Consider the following 24011-nt stretch of genomic DNA (forward strand, 5'->3'; position numbering starts at 1 on the left):
ACCCTACAGGATCACCTTGGGCATTCCCCATGCCCTGTACCTCATTTGAGACATTGCATGAAGATCCTGAAGCCTTGAACTTACAGTGACTGAGAAATTAAGGAGCAGGAAATTAATTAGATATTTCACTGGTGGTTGAATACGTAGTGGTAAAAGGCAGTAGTATTTGTATGATTTGAGGACTGCTGGAAAAAACCTTTTCTCTCCTGTTCTGGAGTCTCAGGGCTACATTTTGAGGGAATCTCTAAACCCCATGAGGTTGGCTAGCTCAATTTTTCAGCTCCCATATAAGGATATGAAATGAAAGAGTATTTCAGTCAGTATGCATTCCAACAAAGTTTTTTTTTTTTTTTAGCACTTATATGCCAGACTCTGTATTTGTCAGATAGCTATTAAGAAATGGGCTATGTCCTTAAGGAGAGATTGGTATTATAATATGGTGATTACAGCTAATGTTTATGGAGAACTTTGCTAATAATGCCTGTGCCTGGTGCTAACTGCTTTGGTGCATGCTCTCATTAAATCCTCACAACATAGCTATGAAGGAGGACCACTGTTATTTTCAATGCATAGATGAAGAAACCAAAGTTTCCAGAGTGAGTTGCCCTGGTAATTAAGCTGGAGCCAAGATCAGAACCTAGGACTTACTGTTTATAAAATCTGTACACCTAACCACTAGATACATGACAAAATTCACGGAAAACTTCCCGTGAGACTCTAAAATAAGAAATTACTGGCTTTAGAGGATTCAATGTGAGCTTCAAAAGAAAAAGGGATAACTGAATTGAATTTTAAAGGATCAGGGCAAAGAACGTTCTAGAAATTGCTTTAATAAAGGCGTGAGAGAGTGTGATTCCTAAATGAATAACTTAGTGTGTTTCAATGACATATGCACTGGGGACAGTGGCACAGGTGGGTTTGTCGAAGTTGGGAGGAACCAAATTATGAAGAATGGTGTATTCAGGAGAGCGGAAGGGTTTAAAAATGAGTTTCTTCAATAATTCCTTGATATCTCTAGAATGATTCATGTCAGTCTTCTGCAAGGGTGCCACTTATGGGAGCCTTCTCAAATATAGCTGAGGAAGTGGACTATAGGTAGGACACACTCAACTACAAGTCATCAATAGTTGAGGCAATTACTTGATTTAGAAAGACAATTGCTTTTAAATATGATTTTTGACAGTTTTCTACTGCCATAAAGAATATTATCTGAGGGTGCCTGGGTGGCTCAATGGGTTAAGCCGCTGCCTTGGGCTCAGGTCGTGATCTCAGGGTCCTGGGATTAAGTCCCGCATCAGGCTCTCTGCTCAGCAGGGAGCCTGCTTCCCTCTCTCTCTGCCTGCCTCTCTGTCTACTTGTGATCTCTCTCTGTCAAATAAATAAATAAACTCTTAAAAAAATATATTATCTGAGACCAGTTGTGTTCATTGATCATGAGAGAGTAACAAACAGCCAAATATTAGTTGTGTAGCACTGGTGGTTTTTCTCTCAGAATTGAGGTAAGCCACACTTTTAAACTACAGATATCAGTTTTCCAGTACAGAGATTAAATAATGTGGTGTTATAGACATCGATATCCGGTGTAGCCATTTAGTGCTCAGTCTGTAATATTTATCTTATTACACACAATATGATCAAGCTATATTTATATATATCTTATACATGAGTATGTATGTAAATATAATGTGTATATCCATATGTACAATAGTACATATTAACTATGTATTAGTATTAAGAAAGGTACATGAATCTATCAGGACACTTGGGTTCTCAAATGGTATCAGCTAGATGTACAATTTTTATCAAGTCATTTAATTTATCTAAGGCCTACGTACCTGTAAGATGAGAGGCTTGCACTAGATGTATTCTAAGACTTTGATTCTATGAAATTAGGTAATTTCTGACCTTGATAAGCTTAAAATTAGTTCAGGACATAGAGCACATCCACAGGAAAACAGATTAAGATGCAAACAAGTAATTTAACAACAAACACTACAAAAGGAAGAATTTTTTAAAAACTCAGGTTCTGCTTCAGTTAATTTGGAAGGCAAAGATTACTACTAATAAGTAGAAGAAAGGTGAGTTTGGAAATTAAATTAGAAAAGGATAGAAATTCTCAGTAGGTAGAATTGTGTGGGGAAATAATATTTTTCTTTTCTCTTCATAAAATAACTGATTATCAAGAATACTAGTATATTTTGGGGCACCTAGATGGCTCAGTCTGTTAAATGTCTGCCTTTGGCTCAGGTCATGATCCCAGGATCCTGGGATGGAGCCCTACATCCAGCTCCCTGCTCAGTGAGGAGCCTGCTTCTCCCTCTATCTTTGCCTTTCCCTCTGCTCATGCTCACTCTCTCTTTCTGTCAAATAAATAAATAAATAAATAAAATCTTAAAAAAAAAAAAAACAAATACTAGTATATTTCTACTGGCAGTCATGTAATTGTTATTCCATATCTATACCTATTTTGTGTGACAGCTTAAAATCTTCCCAGAATTCCTAGGGTACATGAATTCTGTAATTTCTTTAAACTGTTTCAAGAGGATGGTACTTAGAGATTTTTGAAAAGATTATCAGAAATTATACATAACTGCTGGTTGTGTCACTATGAGGAACCACATATAAAGTGTCACCAAGGTTATAAAGACAGCATGACTCAAATTATTGCAAAGCATTACCAAATTTGGGTGAGGTTTCTAGAGGAAGAGAGCAGCCCCTTAGCCAAGCAACACCATCTACTGAGAACCCACTGTGTACACATTAACCTTAGGTGTTGCTACGTAAACAGAAACCCAAAAAACAGAAGAAGGAAAAAAAAAAAACTAGAAGTAAAGCTGATGCAGCAAGTTATGGTGACTAAAACTGGTAGGATGGGAGAGTAATCACCTTCATTAAGTTTTATTTGGTGGACCTTAGAGAAGAAGAAAGAAACATCTCAAAGTGGAAAGAAGGGAGGATACAGAGTAAGATGCCTGAGCTCTATCAATTTAGTCACTTGATTTGCAAACTTGAACAAATGCCTCTGTTTGTTCTCCTGTAAAATGGGTATAATAATGCTGATAAATACCTTACTTGACGAGGCTGCAGTGAGAAATTAATGAAGCAATGACCTGTAAACTATAAAAGAGTGAACATATTATTTCTTTATATGCTGAGTTCCCTGGCCAAACTGTGTGGCTTATTCTCTATCCTATCTTCTCGGCACCATTTATGCTCAACAGAACACCCGCTTCTTCTGAAATTGTGTCAGCAAGCATCCCCTTCCTGTTCTATCTCAGAATGGACTATAAGCTTTTTAATAGCATGGCTTCTGTTTGCTTCCCACCTGCAAGAAACAGGGATTTGTATAGTATGAACACTCAGTAAAAGAAAACAATGAACACTTTTTCTTAGTATATCTCAAATGCTTCATGGGACATGCTAATACGTGAAATATCTATCCATCGTTTGTCTGAAATTCAAATTTTACTGGGCTCTCTGTATTTAATCTAGCAATTAAATTCAGAAAAGCAGAATCTATGTCTAACATAACTTTGGATTCCCCTGTAATAGTACAGTGCCTTCCCCAGCTGCTCGGTGTTTGTTTAGGGAAGAGTGATCCTCTTGAGAACAGAGGTTTCTCTTGTTTTTACTTATCGTTGTATATTCAGGGACTAACATAGTACCTGACACACAATAAAGGACCCATAAATATTTCTTAAATGAATACACGAATATACCAAGAGCAATCTTCCAATTATGGGTTGGGTTGTGTGTACATATTTTAATAAAAACTGAATATTTTTCCAGTAATTTTAAAAAACAGATTGTTTAAAAAGCTTCTATTCGTACACTTTTTCACATTTTAGCTGGCAGAGTTGAGGGCTTGATGGGAACATAATCAAGGGCTCAGAATGTACTCGTCGCAGACTGGGTCCATATGGTCACTAGTGGAGAAAGAATCCTATACTCAGGATGCTGACAAGCCTGCAGCAGGCGGCGGTAGGCCACTCTTCCCCCCCACCTCCCAGACCGTCCAGCCTCCCGCGCACGCGCACAGCCGCGTGTCGACCCCACGGGCCGGCTAGAGAGAGGCGGGGCTCCCCGGGCGCGTGCGCGGCGGCCTGGGCTGCGGGCCCCTCCCTTGGCGGGGGCGCGCGGCGCGGAGGACCGCACGGAAAGGGGGAAGTCAGGTGGCCGCTGCCGCCGCCGCCGCCGCGGTTTGTCGCCAGAAGGAAAATGGCGGATCTGGACGAGCAGTTGTCTGATGAGGAGAAGGTAAGAGTGGCGGAGGCGGCGGAGTCCGTCGTCGAGGAGCCAGTAGAGCCCCGGCGTATCAGCCCGGCGTCTGGACGCCCAGAAAGGGCATTGGTCTGTGCCCTCGGCTGCCCTTCCTCCTCTTCTCGTCGCTGCGCCCTAATGCCTGCCCCTGTCAGTCACCCGAGGCCCCGCGCGGGGGCAGGTCTCTGTCAGGCCTGCTCGCTTCGCTCGGCTCCATGTAGGGTGTGTGCTCTGAAAATAGGAAGTGGGAGCCGGGCGGCGGCGCCTGGCGCGGCGGGCGGGGGCGGGGGGCGCGGAGGGCGGTGGCCGCTGGGGACCCTCTCGTTCCGCCTGGGCCGCGGGGCCCTGCGCCGGGTCTGGGGACTGCAGAGAGGTCCCGGTCCCGGCCTGGGAGCGACCCAAGGGCGGTGGTGAGCCCGAGGGCCTGGCGGGAGACAGTAGCCCGGGTGAGGGGTAAGGGGGAAAAATCCGCTTAGGAAGCAGACCTTCACTTCTCCCTTTTACGCCCCCTCCCAGAAACAAAATGCTTCCTTTCTGTTTGTCTACGATTTTTTCCTTTCCCGGTGGAAGTCTCTCTCCCTCCCTCCCCCTCTCCCCCCCCCCCGTTTCTTTTTTCGGCTTTAGCTGTAGGCTTTGCAGCTCCCGTGTTCCTGGGAGGCAGCGGAGTTGTTCACAAAAAGACCCCCTCCCCATAGTTGGTTTCGGCCGTGGTTGGCACGAGCCCCTCCGGGGGCCGATTTGGTGGCGCTCCACCGTCCTGCTAGGACTTCTGAATGAGGGGAGATTGTGCAACTCCTTTTGCTGTATCTTAGGTGCTGTGACAGCGTCGAAACCAGAGGAACGACTTAAATTCTCAGGCGTTTAAAATGAGAAATCTGATCATAGAACTAATTCTCTTATTCTCCTTTTCCCTTGGCTTCTGTGAGGGCCCATTCCCAGGGGGAGGTGGGGGACCGTACTAATTTTAAGTATTTTCCGGGAAGGCCTTGACGTTTCACAAACTCAGAAGTGACTGACACATAATCTGTGAATAAGATGGTTACAGTTTTTGAGATGTCCACTCTTAATTTCCTAGTGTTCATTTTTTTTTTTTTTTGAAAGTTCCAAAGCAGTACAGCCATGTAGGAAACACACCTTAATGGTGTTTAAGAAGTCCTAATGTAAGCCTGGGGGTATTTTCAATTGGAACTTTCTGCTCCAAGTGTTTTTATATCCTGTGATATAAACTTGCACCGAAATATAATGTTTTATCGCATTCCCAATGTGAATATGCCGAAGTCGGCGGCCTCTTCAGTTTTGGAAATCCATTTTTTTTCCCCTCTATGGTCTTTGGTGAAAGTGATAATAAAAGAACAAGATTGGGAGAACTACAAGATTCTCCGTAATTCACAGACCTGGTAGGAGATCCCTATATATACAAAAGTTGCTGTGTAGCGTTCACATGTGTTGTATTGGTAAATAACCAGGAGTTGATAATCGAAAATGTACACTGTTGCGTGCACACGTTTAAAACTAGTGCTAAAAACTTTTTAAAGGGATTGTCATGTTTTTATTCTAAAATAAAATATACTAAAATAGTGGTTAGTAGTTTAAGTGGCTAGAATCTGGCTGTGGACAGAGTACTCGGTATGGGAGTTAATGTAGTCCTGCCCCATGTTGTAAAGGCCTAAAATAGCACATTTTTTTCAGAATGAGATGACAGGGTTCCTCATTATCTGGCATTCTCAGGATACAAAACTCTGTAATGGGGGAGGGGGAGGGCATCTTATTCTCCAAACTTGTGTACACAGTGGTTTAATAGTAAATGGATGAATTCAAATTTGAAGGAATTTGGTGTTTCTGTTTCTATTTGAGTTTTGTAAGACTGTTTTGTAGATATTTTTATATATATTTCATTGCCATATTTAGTAACTTAAGAATAAGACTGACCAAATTTCTGGGCTAAATTCAAGTAACTGGTGAAGTGAAATTCTAACACTTTAGTTATCTAAATGTTCTTTTAATCTTTTGGGAGTAGGTTGGATATAGAATCAAATAGAATTTTAAAAGGTGGCATTTTTAATCTAATATTTACTTATTTATTTATTTATTTTTAAAAGATTTTATTTTTCATTTGACAGAGATCACAAGTAGGCAGAGAGGCAGGCAGAGAGAAAGGAAGGGAAGCAGGCTCCCCGCTGAGCAGAGAGCCAGATGTGGAGCTCCATCCCAGAACCCTGGGATCATGACTTGAGCTGAAGGCAGAGGCTTTAACCCACTGAGCCACCCAGGCACCCCTAATCCAATGTTTAAATCATGTTACTTTTTCTGCCACCTTGTTTTTAATTTTCAGAATAAGCTTTAAATACCTGTAAGCTATTGGAATTCCCATTATTGATTGAAGATCTGAAGAAGGGAAGCTGTTAACTTACATAGTACCCATACTTTGTATCTGGGTGGCTCGATGATACATTTGAAAATAAGTTGTAAGTTTGAGGTAGGTTTTATAATTACAGTTTCACAGAAAAGTAAATTAACGTTTCAGAGGCTTTAAGTGATTCACTTAAGGACACTTAGCTAGGACTTGGTGGAGGTGGTATTTAATCCTGTTTGTCAGAATCCAAAGTTGGTGCTCTAACCCTTAAGAATTGATAATAGTAACCTTTTCTGGGTTTAGCTTTGATTTTAATTTGTTGACAGCTTATATTGAAAAAGGAGAAACAATAGTTCTTTTTGTTTTCAATAAAAATTGTAGCTACCTAACATTAAATAGTGTTGGGTTCTAAATTTAGTGTTGGGTTTGATAATTTTGGAACAAAGTTTATTATTTAACACATTTAAAAATTTTGTGCTACTGGCATACTTTCATATATGCTCTAAGGTAGGAAGCTTTTTAGAAATTAATCTAGCATAACATCTTTGCTTTTTAAAATCACGTACAAATGCTTTGTGAGGATACCACTATGAAATTTAATAACCTCTTCATCTTTGGCCAGGTTATAGGTTAATAGAAAATAATATTATCTGAAGAAGCACAGTGAAGTGCTTTGAAGTTACTCATTTGTTGTAGCATGTCCCACAGATCTTTTTACATAGTTTAGAAACTCTAGGCCAAAAACAGTTTATGTTTTCCATTCCTGGGGTCAGCTACATTGTACAGTAAAGCAATTTTGTGAATTTGAAATTGTGGAATAAGGCTAAAGGCAGAAGCATGATTCCATTTCACACCCCTCCTTACAGAGGGAAGTCACTCCAAAGCTTTAGAAGGAAGACATTTAGTTATTGGTTGGAAAGGATCTTTTGGGTTTTTTTCCTTATAACCCCTCCTACCTTTCCCTAGTGATATGAGTGATCCATTCCATAGCTTCATCTTTTATATTTTGCGAATGTGTCTCATGTCCATAGCTCAGCACTGATTTCTCTTCTGATCACTAGTCACACATTTTTATTGGGTGGTTCTTTAAACAGGAGACAGTTAATGAGATGTGTTCAGATGGAACTTTCCTAAAAGTAAATTCATAAACTCCTCTCCCCTTTTCTCCTATGCCGAGTGGATCAGAAATCTCTTTCTGCTCATTTTTCTCTTTATCTTTTTCCATTATTCTGGTCATCCAAATTTTTAACTTCAGCTTTATTTTAACCTTTGTCTCCTTGAGCTCTGTACCTTACAGTCTGTTTCTGAATTTTCTTGTCACTCCTATCATCAAAACTTGTCTTATGCAAATAATTTATTTTTTGCTTGAAAAGATATTCCATTTATATCAATTTTTAGTTTATTACCTCTCAGTTGACCAGACTATTAAATTAATTGTTGTTATTTATGTTATTAACTACTGTTGTTTAGTAACAAAATTACTGTATGAACAGAATGTGAATTGATTGCACCTGTTCTGTAACTACTTGGTTAAGGAAGGGGAGGAAAAGTAGGATCAGAAGACTGTCTTGCAGGGGCACCTGGGTGACTCAGTGGGTTAAAGCCTCTGCCTTCGGCTCAGGTCATGATCCCAGGGTCCTGGGATGGAGCCCCACGTCGGGCTCTCTGCTCCTCGGGGAGCCTGCTTCCTCCTCTCTCTCTCTCTGCCTGCCTCTCTGCCTACTTGTGATTTCTCTCTCTCTCTGTGTCAAATAAATAAAATCTTAAAAAAAAGAAGAAGAAGACTGTCTTGCAGCTGGTCTTTCCCTTGTATTTGCCACTGCTAGGCTTTTATTATAAACTTCCTAGACTAATTCCTCCAATTTCTTGTATCTAAGCCATGTTTTAATATGTTGTTTTTGTACTCCCAAACTTTTAGTTGCTGGATACTCCATTGCCTTTGCAAGGAAGCCCAACTCTTGAAAATAGTATTCATGGCTTTGTATTCCATTCTTACCTAAATAGTTCTGACTCCAGTACATACACTGTTATTTAATCATGCTGTGAATTGAAAGAGACCTGCATACTAGTCCATGTCTGGCTCCGTAGGTAAAGTATGTAACCTCTCAGCCTCAGTTTCCTCTGAAATGTGGGGATACGTGTAAATGGTATCTGCCATGTAGTAAACACATATTAAGTTTTTTTTTTTTTTTTTTTTTTCCTGCTGATGACTTCTTATCCACTTGGAGTATTGGAACTGTTTCCTGGTCTGTGCTCTTTGATGAGAATCTTAGGTATCCCTCAGGATTTATGTCAGATCACATGACTGGCTATAACATACCATTAGTATTTGTTTTTTTTTTAAGATTCTCTTTATTTATTTGACAGAGAGCGCACAAGCAGGCAGAGCAGCAGGCAGAGGGAGAAGGAGAACCACGCACCCTCTCTCCCAGAAGGAGAACCTTCTGAGCAGAGAGACCGACATAGGGCTTGATCCCAGAACCCTGGGATTGTGACCTGAGTTGAAGGCAGCCGCTTAACTTACTGAGCCACGTAGGCACCCCGACATCTCATTAGTATTAAATACAGTTTGCATAATAGTTATCTGCTTAACTGACTTTTTTTTTCTCGTTCTGTTGGAATTCCTACATGCAGAAGTATCTTTAGCATCTGTCATTATGCTGCATTTGTTCAGTGAGTGAATGAACAAAGGAATCGTGAATTCACAAAATTAAAAACAGTTTTATGAAAAGTAGAAGTAGCATATGGGGTGCCTGGGTGACACAGTTGGTTAAGCATCTGACTCTTTCCACTCAGGTCATGATCTCAGGGTCCTGAGATCAAGCACTCTGTCAACTCTGTGAGGGGTCTTTTTGGGATTCTGTCTCTCCCTCTCCCCTTCCTGCTTATGCTTTCTTTCTCTCTCTCTCATTAATTAAAAAAATAAATAAATAAATTGTTTTTAAAAAAAAGAAGTAGAGGGGGTGCCTGGGTGGCTCATTCGATTAAGCAGCTGCTTAATCATGATCAGATCATGATCTGCTGCTCAGATCATGATCCCAGGGTCCTGGGATTGAGCCCCACATCAAGCTCCCTGCTTGGCAGAGGGCCTGCCTACCGCTCTGCCTACTCGTGCTCTTTATCTCTCTGTCAAATAAATAAATAAAATATTTTTTAAAGTATAATAATTTAAAAAATTAAAAAGTAGAATATGAAGTAAAGATTTTGAGGGAAAATTTAGTGTACCTAAATTTTCATTTCTAAATAAAGCTTTAGATTTTTTTTTTTTTTAAAGATTTTATTTATTTATTTGAGAGAGAGAGAGACAGTGAGAGAGAGCACGAGCGAGGAGAAGGTCAGAGAGCGAAGCAGACTCCCCATGGAGCTGGGAGCCCGATGCGGGACTCGATCCCGGGACTCCAGGATCACGCCCTGAGCCGAAGGCAGTCGTCCAACCAACTGAGCCACCCAGGCGTCCCAAAGCTTTAGATTTTAAAGATTTAGATAATTGAATGAAATTTTTGGTGCTCTTTAAGGTAACAGGTGATGGTACTGGCAATGGTTCAAATCATTTACACATGCTAAATATTCTTCATAAGTAGTTTATATAGTTCCCCCTCACTACACAGTTATAATTTAGTTTCAGAAATTTTGTTCATGTTTGAAAGTAATATAAGTTGCCATCATAATTACTGTAAAATTTATTGTGTTCTTACTAACCAAAAAGTAAACTAAACCATTAAGCTATTAATATAGAAAATATTCATTCCTCGTTTCATTCAGTAGATAAATGAATTGTCATTGCACCAATAAAGTGTAAAAATTCCTACAGCAAACAGAAGCTTGATAGTTGCTGTACCATTAGTGGAGTTTTTCAGACTGCACATTAAAGCAAATTAGTAGTACTTGTTCAGTGCTTTTGGGAGCCATTTCTGCATAAAATAAGGATAGTTAGATACATAGAATATTGCATTTTAATGTAAAAACATGGAATATAAAAACACTTAGAGCAGAATGCAAAGTAGTTTTTAAAGTTGAAAAGCATGATGGGAAAATTTGACGTATGGTTCTGTGATCTGACCTAAAGGCCTGATTGCCTGAAGCAGTAACTGCAGAAGTTTATTGCATTTCAGAAAAAAACCAATGATTCCATACAACCATCTATCATTGTCAGAAAAGGAGAATTTCACAAATTTTGTTTTGAAGGTTAGATGTACAGTCTTAACCTTCTTTCTCTTATGACACTTACATGTTTCACTGTGGACCTAATGATAGAACTTTCCTTACACATTTTAGTTTACTATGTTTGTATAGACAAGGAATGGAAATAATTTTCAAAAACTACCTCTCCATTTATATTTTTACCAAATATATCATACTTAATTTACTTCAGTACCCATAGTTTTCCATATTTTAAGATCTCTGGAATTAGGCTGCATTGTACAATCAATGGCTTATGATACTAATCAGTAGCATTTCCGTTTTTTAGTGGTGCATTAAATTATGCCTCTTACATTGATTGTGAATCAAGGTAAGCAAGGATATAATGTGACAACTAACAACCTAAAATCTTAGCATGAGTGGGTTTGGGAAGGGAATTTTATATGACATTTCCTCATTCTATATAATATGTCTAATGTGGGTCAGCACCAGAAAGGTCCTGCTTAGTGAAGTCTCAGAGTTTTGGGCTGTTGGAGGTTTTCAGTGTAAACTTTGGCTTTTTGATATGTATACACAGTGGAATATTATTCCGCCATGAGCAAAGATAATATCTTGCCACTTGTGACAACATGGAAGGACCTTGAACACATTGTGCTAAGAAGGTAAGTCAGAGAAGGACAAGTTCTGTATGATACCTCTTATATGTGGAATCTAAAAAAGCCAAACCTGTTAAAAAAGAGCAAAAGAAACCCACCAAAAAACAGAAGTTGGGGGTATAATATTGATGGTATTTAAGGGTACAAATTTAAGGGTACAAAGGTATTTAAGGGTAATAAGTAGTACATAAGCCATAGAGATGTAATGTACAGTATAATGAGTATAGACAGTAATGTAATGTATATACTGTAATGATGTAAAGTAGTAGTAATGGTAAGTATTGCGTTAATGGCAGTCATATTGCAATATATGAATGTCTCAAAGTAAAATGCTATACACCTTAAGTTTACAAAATGTAGCATGTTATATTTATCAAAACAGAAACAAATCTTAAACTTTCTTCCTAAGTCCTGGCAACAGTGGGAAGGAAATGTGGTGAATAGCAAGCACACTGATTTTTATTTTCATTTTATAAATTTTTATTTCTTTATTTATTATTGAGGGGGATGGATGGAGCGGGGAGAGAGAGAGAGAATCTTAAGCAGGACTCGATCTCACAACTCTGGGATCATGACCTGAGCCAAAATCAGGAGTCAGATACTTTTAATTTTTTTTTAAAGATTTTTATTTATTTACTTGATAGAGAGAGATCACAAGTAGGCAGAGAGAGAGGGGGAAGCAGGCTCCCCGCTGAGCGGAGAGCCCAATGTGGGACTCGATCCCAGGACCCTGAGCCCATGACCTGAGCCGAAGGCAGAGGCTTAAACCACTGAGCCACCCAGGCGCCCCCAGGAGTCAGACACTTAACCATCTGAGCCACTAGGCACTCCAGCACACTGGTTTTTAAAGTTTCTCCTCCCCCACCACACATACATTTGGAGCTCACTACATTCTGCCCAGGTTTCAGTTAGCTGAAGCAGGTTTCATCTATAAACTTAATTTCGGAGGGCTTGGAAGGAAAGGAGAACTGCAATATTTGTGAGTAGCAGTAGTAATACCATAGAGTAGGTTTTAAACTCACTGAAGGTTGGTGATTTGATCACCTGTTTAGTAGACACAAGGGTAAGATTATGGATTCACAGATATATTTTATATGTGTTTGTGTGTGTATATATATGTATATGTATGGTGGAGCATCAGAAAGTAGTCAGTTCATAGAAATTCAGAAGACAGAAAAATTACTTGTACCTAAGAGGATGGTAGACATCAGTTGGGTTACAAGCTCATGCCAGAGCACAACACAGGCAGAAAAATAGGAAACTGGGAACAAAACAAAGTATAAGTTATATCAGGTATTTTGTAAGTAAGAGATGCAAAGGTGAACTGTTCTGTTAAATTAGTAGAGGGTTTCTTAACCTCAACATTACTGACATCTGAGGCCAGATAACATTGTGAGGGCTGTCTTGTGCATTGTGGGATGTTTAATAGCATCCTTGGCCCACATGGTACCAGTAGCACCCTCTTCCCCCCTGTAATGATAATCAGAATGTTTTCCTGTAGGACAGAATTGTCCGTGGTTGAGAACCATGGGTTCTAGACAGATTGGAGCTAGTAAGAACAATGGGAACCTTCGTTAAGTATTAAGATCTGGCTTAAAGTAGTTTCACGAGACACTAAGAAAAATATGATTGCTAACAGATTTCGGAGTTGGAATCAACAGAATTTGGTGAATGAATGTAGGGAGAAATGGGAGAATCAGGGTAACTCTGAATGTTAAAATTTGGGTAACTGAGAAGTGGTACCACCACTAACAGCTAGGGGATTCAGGAAGAAGGTGGACAGCTGGGAGGAATAATGTTGAGTTTGATTTGAGTTATACTGAGTCTGAGATGCCCACCAAATACCTCTTTGAACTTCCCTAGAAGATAGGGAGTAGAAATGGAGCCTGGAAAGAACGGTCAGGCCTAGACATTTTATATAGATTTGAGAATCCCCTCTTGTGGGTTAAAGCCACAAAATGGGATAAGACGTTTAGGAGAAGCTTGGACATAGCAAAGAGGAGAGGTGTCAGAGAGTATATACTGTTGGATATACTATTATTTAGAAAATAAAAGAAGGAGAGGAAGAGGTACGGGATGATTGCTGAAGTGGAAGTATATATGTAGCACAGAGTATGTGCTCATTTATAGAACTTGAGGAGTTCCAGAAGGAGCAGTACCAGTATTACAGAGATTAAAAGGAATATAGTTTGTACTTAAGGTACAGGGATATAAAACAAATTTTATCTACTGTATGCCACTATGTATACTATATTAATTAATCTCTCAATTGTCAGAGTAATTCTGTTATTATCCATTTTATAGGTGGGAAAACTGCAGATAAGGCCGACTAAGTGGTGGATGGGAGATCACTGATAGCCTCTTTTTTTTTTTTTTTAAGTTTTTATTTAAATTCCAGTTGTTAGCATACAGTGTAATATTAGTTTCAGGTGCACGGGATAGTGATTTCATACTAACACCACCCAGTGCTCATCACAAGTGCACTCCTAATCCCCATCACTTATTTAACCCATCTCTTCACCCACCTCCCTTCTGGTAACCGTCAGTTCGTTCTCTATAGTTAAGAGTCTGTTTCTTGATTTGCCTCTCTCTCTCTCTCTCTTTGTTTGCTTTTGCTCATTTGTTTTGTTGCTTAAATTCCACATATGCGTTAGGCCATATGGTATTTGACTTTCTCTGACTGACATATTTTGCTTAGCATAGTACTTTCTGGCTCCATCCATGTCATTGCAGGAGGCAAGATTTCATTCTTTTTATGGTTGAGTAATATTCCATTTATACATATACATATACAAAGATAAAAATATTTTTTATCCATTTGTCAACCTCTTGGGCACTTGGGCTGTTTTCATAATTTGGCTGTTGTAGATAATGCTGCTATAAATACAGGGGTGCATGTATCCCTTTGAATTAGTGTTCTGATATTCTTTGGGTAAATACCCAGTATACAACTGCTGGTTCAAAGGGCAGTTCTGTTTTTAAGTTTTTGAGGAACCTTCATATTGTTTTCTACAATGGCTGCACCAGTTTGCATTCCCACTAACAATGCAGGAGGGTTCCCCTTTCCATATCCTTGCCAACACCTGTTGTTCCCTGTGTTGTTGATTTTAACCATTCTGAGAGTTGTGAGGTGGTATCTCATTGTAGTTCTGATTTGCATTTCCCTAATGATGAGTGATATTGAGCATCTTTTCATGTGTCTACTGGCCATCTATATGTTTTCTTTGGGAAAAGATATGTTCATATCTTCTGCCCATTTTTTTGGATTATTCATTTTATGAGTGTTGAGTTTTGTAAGTTTGTATATTTTGGATACTAGCCCTTTATCAGATATGTTATTTGCAAATATCTTCTCCCATTTTGTAGATTGCCTTTTAGTTTTACTGATTGTTTCCTCTGCTCTGCAGAAGTTTTTTATGTTGATGTCCCTATAGTTTATTTTTGCTTTTGTTTCCCTAGCCTCAGGAGACATACCTTTTTTTTTTTTTTTTTTAAAGGAAGGAATATAACAATTTATTAAGTGAAAACAAATGCTAAGCAGTACGTAGAGGACAAATAACTCAGTTTCTTCAGCATAATAATGACATTTAAACAAAATGGAGGGAAACTATAATACATTAAAAGAAACTTAAGAGACATATTGGATCCTGATTTAAGAAAATGCCTTGGGGGGCGCCTGGGTGGCTCAGTGGGTTAAGCCGCTGCCTTCGGCTCAGGTCATGATCTCAGGGTCCTGGGATCGAGTCCCACATGGGGCTCTCTGCTCAGCAGGGAGCCTGCTTCCTCCTCTCTCTCTCTGTCTGCCTCTCTGCCTACTTGTGATCTCTGTCTGTCAAATAAATAAATAAAATCTTTAAAAAAAAAAAAAAAGAAAAGAAAATGCCTTGGAGCAGGGCAGCCTCTGGGAGGGTCTAGAAGCTGAGCTCAGGAACAGGGCTCCGCTGTATTATCAAGTCCTAAATTTTGGAATGACCGAGAAGACTTATCTAAAAAGAAGGTGTTACAGCCGATATAAAAGAAGTTGCTGCCTTTGTTCTCTTCTAGGATTTTTATGGTTTCTGGTCTCACATTTAGGTCTTTAATCCATTTTGAGTTTATTTTTGTGTATGACATAAGAAAGTGGTCCAGTTTCTTTTTTTTTTTTTTTTTTTGGATGTCCAGTATTTCCAACACCATTTGTTGAAGAGACTTTTTCTCACTGGATGTCCTTTCCTGCTATGTCAGAGATTAATTGCCCATAATTGTGGGTTCATTTCTGGGTTTTCTGTTCTGTCCTATTGATCTGTATTTTTGGGCCAGGACTATCCTGTTTTGATTACTGCAGCTTTGTAATATAACTTGAAGTTCAGAATTGTGATTCCTCTAGCTTTGCTTTTCAAGATTGGTTTGGCTCTTAGGGCTTTTTTATGGTTCCACATAAATTTTGGGATTTTTTTTGTTCTAGTTCTGTGAAAATGCTGGTATTTTGATAGGGATTGCATTAAAGGTTTAGATCACTTTTGGTGGTACAGAAATTTTAACAGTTATTTGTGATCTTCCAGTCCATGAACATGGAATGGCTTTCGATTTCTTTGTGTCATCTTCAGTTTCATCATCGTTGTTGTTTTTTATTTTATGTATTTATTTATTTATTGTAGAGGGAAGGAGACAGCACATGCATGAGGTAGGGAGAGGAGCAGAGGGGGAGGGAGAGGGAGGGAAAAGAATCTTAAGCAGATTCTGCTCTAATTGAGGACCCTGATGTGGGGTTGGATCAGGATCATGACCTGAGCCAAAACCAAGAATCTGATGCTTAATTGACTGACCCACCCAGGTACACCTCTTTATCAGTGTTTTATAGTTTTCAGAGTACAGGTCTTTCACTTCTGTGGTTAAGTTTAATCCTAGGTATCCTATTATTTTTGGTGCAGTTGTAATTAGGATTGATTCCTTGATTTCTGTCTGTTGCTTCATTATTGGTGTGTAGAAATGCAACAGATTTCTGTACTTTGATTTTCGCTTATCATGTCTAGCAGGTTTTTGCTGGAGTTTTGAGTTTTCTGTATAGAGTAAATGTCTTCTGCAAATAGTGAAAGTTTTACTTTTTCTTTACCTTTTTGGATGCTTTTTGTTTCTTTTTGTCTGATAGCTGTGGCTAGGACTTCCAGGACTATGTTAAATAAGATGACAGTAGAATCTCTGTCTTGTTCATGACCATCGAAGAAAAGCTCTCAGTTTTTCCCCTTTCAGGATGGTACTGTCTGTGGGTTTTTTGTACATGGCCTTTATTACTTAGAGGTGTATTCCCTCTAAACCTACTTTGTTGAGTGTTTTTACTATGAATGGAAGTTGTACTTTGTCATCTGCTTTTTCTGCATCTATTGAAATGATATTCTGGTCCTTACCCTTCCTTGTGTTAATGTGATGTATCACATTGATTTGTACATTAAACCACCTGATTGGAATAAATCCCACTTAATTGTGGTGAATGATTTTTTTAATGTATTGCTGGATTTGGTTTGTTAGTATTTTGTGGAGGATTTTTGTATCTCTGTTAATTAGAGATACTGGCCTGTAGGTTTTGTTCTTTGGGGGGTTTTGTTGTTGTTGTGTTGTTTTGTTTTTGTGGTCTCTTTATCTGGTTTTGGTATCAGGGTAATGCAGGCCTTAGAATGAATTTGGAAGTTTTCCTTCCTTTTCTATTTTATGGAATAGTTTTTTTTTTTTTAAGATTTTATTTATTTATTGAACAGACAGAGATCTCAAGTAGACAGGCATGGGTGGGGGCATGGGAGCAGACTCCCTGCTGAGCAGAGAACCTGATGTGGGGCTCCATCCCAGCACCTTGAGATCATGACCTGAGCTGAAGGCAGAGGCTTAAGGCACTGAGCCACCCTGGTGCCCATATTTTGTGGAATAGTTTGAGACGAATAGGTGTTAATTCTTTAAATGTTTGGTAGAGTTTGTCTGTGAAGACATATGGTCCTGGACTTTTGTGTTTGGGGAGTTTTTTGAGTACTGATTCAGTTTCTTTGGTGGTTATCAGTCTGTTCAAGTTTTCTATATCTTCCTGTTTCAGTTTTGGTAATTTATATGTTTGTAGGAATTTATTAATTTCTTTTAGGTTGTCCCAATTTGTTGGCATATAGTTTCTCATAATCTCTTGTAAGTATTTGTATTTCTGTGGTGTTGGTTGTTATTTCTCCTAATTTGTGATTTTATTTATTTGGGTCCTTTCCGTTTTCTTTTTGGTAAATCTTGGCTAGAGGTTTATCAATTTTACTAATTTTTTCAAAGAACCAGTTACTGATTTCATTGATTTATTCTGTTGATTTTTTTTTTAAGTTTCCATGCCATTTATTTCTGCTCTAATCTTTATTATTTCCTTCCAGTGGTGGCCTTTAAGAGGGCAATTTTACTAGAGTTTGGAGCAGGAAGAAGATAAAGAAAAGCCAGATTACCCAAGTCTAAAAAGTGTGTATATGCTTTCTTTCTTGCAGAAATGGCCTTTCAGTCATGTCTTGCATAGTAAACTGCTCATCTTCAATAAGCAGACCCAAAGACTTCTTCATTCCTGTGTATCTTGGCCTATCTGTGCTCCCTTAACAATTTGTATATACCTTTGTTACAACATTTACTGATTTTAATTGGTTTACCTGATTTTCTTACTTTCTTTGTTCTTCAGGAGCAGGCCCTGTGTTTTGCTCCTCTCTGTAATTCCAGTAGAGTGCCTGGCATACATTATACTAGTGGTTTCCTTTTTTTTTTTTTTTTTAAGATTTTTATTTATTTGTCAGAGAGAGAGAGAGAAAGCATAAGCAGGGGTAGAGGCAGACAGAGGGAGAAACAGGCTTCCCACTGAGCAAGGAGCACAACGTTGAACTCATGACCTGAGCAGAAGGCAGCCACTTAGCCAGCTGGGCCTCCCAGGGTCCCTGTACTCACGGTTTTCAACTCTAGCTGCAGATTACAGTCAATTGGAGAGTCTATAAACAAACATGGATACACAAACTTCACTTACAGGTGAGGCCTGGAGCCTTTGTACCCTTCTGAGAAAAAAAGAAAAAGCCTCCTAGATGATATGAATGTGCCACTGGGGTTGACTTTCACTGTATTAGATGCTCAGTAAGTGTTGACTAAAGAAAAGTAGGACATGGTGCCAGTAAGTATAAATTATTCTTGAAAAAGCTTGGTAGTGAAACAGAAGAAAAAAAATAGGCATTACTGCCTCAAAATTTTTACTACTATTTAGGAGTACTTTTTTTTAAGATAGAAAAAAATTTAGAAATGTTCATGGACTAAGGGGAATCATTCAGGAGAGAGAAAGAAATTGAAAATTTAAGATAAATGATAATTTATACATAATTTTTCTTTTTTTAGTTAATGACAATGCCTACTTTGGATTTGTGGGGTTTTTTTACTCTTTTAAATAAATGGTAATAACATATTTAAAGAAAAATTACAACAGTTCAGTATTCTGTATTTATCTGGATGATTAGTGCATGCCAGGATACCGGGGATTTTGATGGTATCTTCTTACACCAGGTGTGCCTTTTCTTCTCTTTACATTTATTGCAACACTGAAAGAACCAAGGAATTGAGAACTTCTGTAGAAAAATAAGGCATCACTACTCCACAGTATTGAGCCACAAGTAGTCATCTTTCTGGATATTGTGACTAATTTCTTCCCATCCCTGTGGTAAATGTTTGGTTTCTACACTGTTGGTCCAGCATGATGTGCAGATGCCACACAGCTCATCAGTATTATTTGCTTTGCTTATCATCTGGCCTCTTGATCAAACTGGAAAGTGTATGGAGAAACTCGTTTCTTTCGGTAGCCTCCTCGTGGAGGCATGCTCTCTGTAGTAGGAATGGCTTTATCAGCTCCACTCTTGCCTGCAGCACATGAGGAAAAGCTGATAGCTTTAACATACTTTTTTTACTGTTTGGAATCTGAGATACCTCTGATCCTAATACCTGCCAACATGCACAAAGAGAAAATAGTGCCTGGTAGAAAGCAGAAGACATTTTTGTATGAGTTTATCAAAATGATTTGTATTTCTGCTTAGTAGAGAAGGAAAAGGGAGAAAGGATTTGGAGAATTCTCTTTAAGGAGTAGAGTCGACATCTGCTATCGCAATATGAATATCCTTTTTTCCCTTTTGAGCACTTTAGTGATTTATAACTGAATTGTGTCCACTTTATTCAGACATTTGGAGAATTCTGATCCAGAGTAGGTTGAACAGAGTCTCAAAAGAGTACTGTGATGGCACAGTGTTCATTTTTAAGGAAGCCCATTTGACTTTCAGGTGTTCTAACTTGCTCTATCAAAGACCGTTTCTCACTGTTTAATAAACTCATTTAATAAGGAAACTTGCAAGGAGTTCTTCATAGGCCACGCAGTAGAAAAGAGAAGAGGAACATTACCTAAAATTGTGGAAGAGTTTCTGATTCATCTTCCACTCCACTGACCACATACACAGGACTTTCCCCTATTATTTGATCACTCCGTAGAGATGCAGTAAGTCTGGAGGTTTTGAGATGTTTGATCTGTGTCATCTATAATTCAAAATCCTGATCATTTTCAGCTTTTATCTGCAAGCTTATCGTTATTCTTAGGTAAAAATTTATTTACTAAGAATTATAGTGCTCTCTTTTCAAGAGTTTTGTTTTTTTTTTTTTTGTTTTAAAGATTTTATTTATTTATTTGAGACACAGAGATCACAGGTAGGCAAAGAGGTAGGCAGAGAGGGGTGGGGGGAAGCAGGCTCCCTGCTGAGCAAAGAGCCCTATGTGGGGGCTCAATCCCAGGACCCTGGGATCATGACCTGAGCTGAAGACAGAGGGTTTGACCCACTGAGCCACCCAGGCGACCCAAGAGGTTTGATCAGCTCCTGAATTTCAGGACTTGGTTGTAATTTTTTTGTCCCTCTGAAGGAATTTTGTTTTCTTCAATCTTTGTCTGGTTGGCTCAGACCTTTCCTTTTTTTTTTTTTTTAATGTTCTAAGTACAATTGTCAACCTTTCCTTCCTCCCTTCAAATCCATCGGAGGATGGGAAACTAGATAACCACAGTTGTAAATCTATGTCTGAAATAAAAATAAAGATCTTTGAAGAATCTCTCTTGCCCTTCTAATGTTTGGACTATATATCAACATATTTACTTGCTTTCTTACAATGTATTTTAAATAACTGAGTTCCTTGGTTTAGTCCCCAGTTATATATCTTAATTTGAGCTTCTCAGATCTTATTTTATTCCCCTTCTCTTCCTTTTGTTGGTGAAGGAGGAGTCGGGGTTATGTGGATGGTTGAATACACAACACCTGACACTGGACAGATGAGATGAACAGCAGCTTATTAATCACATATACTCAACAGCCCAGGAGAAGGGGACACCGCACACAATGTGGGGCCGTTTGGAGGTCGCACTAGGGAATAGAGGAACAAACTGAGGCCGTGGAAGTCAAGTTTTGTCATATCAAGAGTGTGGAGTGATCCTTGGTTCCCACAGGAAGATGTGACTAGCTTTTGAATAATTCTGCAGGCTGGCAGGGAATTGGAGCCTGCTCTTCAGGAATAAGCAGGAACTGTGCCTGTTCCCTGTGATAAAGAGGGTTGTCTGACTAGGGGCATTATCTGCAGGAGCAGAATGAGGATGAGAACTTGCAGTTAGGTTGTTCAGGGCCCTCTGGGTTTTCCCCAGATGTCAAAGCACACATAAATATTAGTCCTTAATTTTAGACCTTATACTACGGGTCTTAATAATACTGACCCTTTATCAAAAGTATTTACTAATATTGCTGTACTAAAGAATACATCAAAAATTTATTTATTTTTCAAGATGTTTTTGTATTTATTTGAGAGAGGGAGAACATGAGTGGAGGAAGGGGCAAAGGGAGAGGGATAAACAGACTCCCCACAGAGCAGGGAGCCTGCCCTGAGATCATGACCTGGGCTGAAGTCAGATGCTTAACTGACTGAGCCACCCAGGTAACCCCCTCCAAAATTTTTAATAGTATAATTTGATCTTTGAGTTTGCCTTTTCTTTGTGATCTTTTCTTCTGTTAACTTGCAAAGTTTAAGAAATTAATGCTGCTGTGTACAGTTTTACCACAATAGGTAAAAGATGGCAAGGTCATATGTATGCAGTGATGTGGAGGCATAGAAGATGAGGGTTCTTGTTTGAGAGACTGAATGAAGTGCTGAGGTTCCAGTATTGTGTATATGTAGGATGAGAAAAGGAGTGGATAGGCTGTAGGAGCTGGTAAATGGCAGAGTAAAAAAGGTAGTAGCTATTATTTGAGTGTTTACTCTGTGCCAAGCACTTTCCTAAGTATTATCTCATTTGCTGCAAGAAAGGAGACTGAATTTAATTTACTTATGGTCATACAGGTAGTAGGCGGTGGAGCTGTAAACTGAGTCCATACAATCTTATTTTAGAATTTATGCTGTTAACAATTACATTTTATAGCCTTCAGATATGGAGAAGCTTTATATGTTATGTTAAGGACTTTGGGCTTTATTTTGTTAGCAGTGGGGGAACCGTTAAATGATTTTAAGCAGGAAGAAACATCACAATTTGCATTGAAAAATAATCAGTCTGGTGGTAGAAAATGAACTTTGAAGATTATAAGACTAGTGGCAGGATTATTGTTGTAACTATGCTGAACAAAGTGGGTCTAAATGGAATGGAGTCAAAGAAAAGGGGCAAGAGAGACAGACTCTCACTGATCATGATGCCTGAGGGAGAGAGGGGAAAGTGGAATGATTTCTAGGTGGTGCCAGTAATTTCATAAAGAACAGAAGGGAATAAGTTTGGGTGAGACAGTCTAAAGTATATTTGAGGCATTTTGATGGAGATTTTTAGTAAATAAGTTATACTTAGAAAAATGCATCTTGATCTTGACAAATGATGTTGTAGATGTATAGATTGGAGAGCTGTTGTGTGGGGATAATAGAAGTGGTGGAAGTAGATGAGATTGCCTAGAGTTTTCTTTTGTTCTCAGCCTATCTCTGAACCATCATAGAGAGATGATGCTGTACTGGGAGGCAGCTCTATGAAAAGCTTTGGACTTTCATTTGAGCACTTCATTCATATCCCAATTCTGGATCTCTGTTTTCTCTTTCATAAATTAAAAGTAATGACAACTATCTCAGAGAGTAATTTTAGATAACATTTTATTTTATCTAACAGAGATAGTGGTTTTAAAAGTTTAAGAAATAATGGTATATTTTGTCCCCTTAGTTTCCCTGTAAAAAGTGGAAGTTTATAGAGGTTAAAAAGCTCAAATTGTAGATAACATTTTATTTTATCTAACAGAGATAGTGGTTTTAAAAGTTTAAGAAATAATGGTATATTTTGTCCCCTTAGTTTCCCTGTAAAAAGTGGAAGTTTATAGAGGTTAAAAAGATCAAAACTTGGGTACAGATCATGTCTTAGATAAAGTGCAGATCTTGCACATTCCCACCATGCAGCTAGGAAACCAGCTTTTTCTGCAGTGCTGCTGTCACTGGTATTTGAGATGAGCAGAGTCAAGTAGAGAGGGAAAGGATGATTTCCAAGTGAGGAGAAAGGATGTCGGTGTATGGAAGTGAATGCACTGGAGACAACACAGAAATGCTTGGGTGTATGCCATCCTTCTATCACCATAGGGCACAAAGAAACTAACATGTAATGTGAAAATATCTGTGTTCCAGGGTTATTTTTAAGAATATTAGAGCTATACTAAATACAAGTATACTTATTATCTCATTGTTACTGCTAATAATAGCTAATATTCTATATTTTACCCAAGCTTACATAGCTAATGAGTAGTAGAGATGAAAATCCAATCCAGTCAGTCTGACTCCAGAGAGTATACACTGTACTGCTTCCTTATATTAGCATACATTTTTGTGGTTTTGAATGTAGTTTATTTATAATTTACAGTTTATATATAGAATTGTATTAATGATAACTCTAAAAATGTTCATTTCATTGAAATACTACATTCTCTAAGTGTTCTAAATGAGAGTTTATTCTTGCTTATAGTTTTATTTATCATATAGTAACTGTCTACTGAATGCAGAGTATGGGGCAGGGGCAAACAGGAATCCTGCCTTCAAGGGATATTCAATGTTTAGTTATTCAGCAAATATCTGAGAGCCTTCTATCTGCCAGGCACCATTCTAAGCACTTAGATATAGTAATATATAGGCAAAATCATCCTTTCCCTCTCTACTTCCCTCTCTGATTTTTTTCTTTTCCCTATGAATTTCTTTTACTTCCCAGACTAAATCCATCCTAATCATTGAGGATTTTGGAAGCATAAGAGATGGAAAGTTAACCACATTTTTCAAAGTATCAGTAATTTAGTACAATTTTTCAAGAACAAATTCTAACATATTTGCCTGTGGGATGTGACATTTATATAGTTTGATGCAATGATTTAGAATTAAGTGTTAAGGATTTTTACTTATTTTACCATGTATTTTTTGGTCTACCCTCTTCCCTAGGACATCATACTTCATCAGTCCTTGTCAGTTGAGTCTTCCCTGCAAACAGAGTCTGGTTGATGAAAACTATGTAGAGTTCAAAGTGTAGATATTTCATTACTGTGGGATTTCTTAGAAAGGGGACTTCA

General features: G+C 38.6%; 1 protein-coding gene across 1 annotated transcript in view; it reads left to right on the forward strand.

Moving 5' to 3' along the window:
* Positions 1 to 4107: 4107 nt before the first annotated feature.
* CAPZA2 (capping actin protein of muscle Z-line subunit alpha 2) overlaps positions 4108 to 24011 on the forward strand; it is a 61572-nt gene continuing 41668 nt past the window's right edge. The window contains exon 1 of the mRNA XM_044246426.1: positions 4108 to 4257. Coding sequence (XP_044102361.1) covers positions 4219 to 4257 — 39 coding nt within the window. The 5' untranslated portion in view covers positions 4108 to 4218. The remainder of the gene's footprint in view (positions 4258 to 24011) is intronic.

This window comes from Neovison vison, chromosome 4, assembly GCF_020171115.1.
Source record: "Neovison vison isolate M4711 chromosome 4, ASM_NN_V1, whole genome shotgun sequence".
Lineage (NCBI taxonomy): Eukaryota > Metazoa > Chordata > Mammalia > Carnivora > Mustelidae > Neogale > Neogale vison.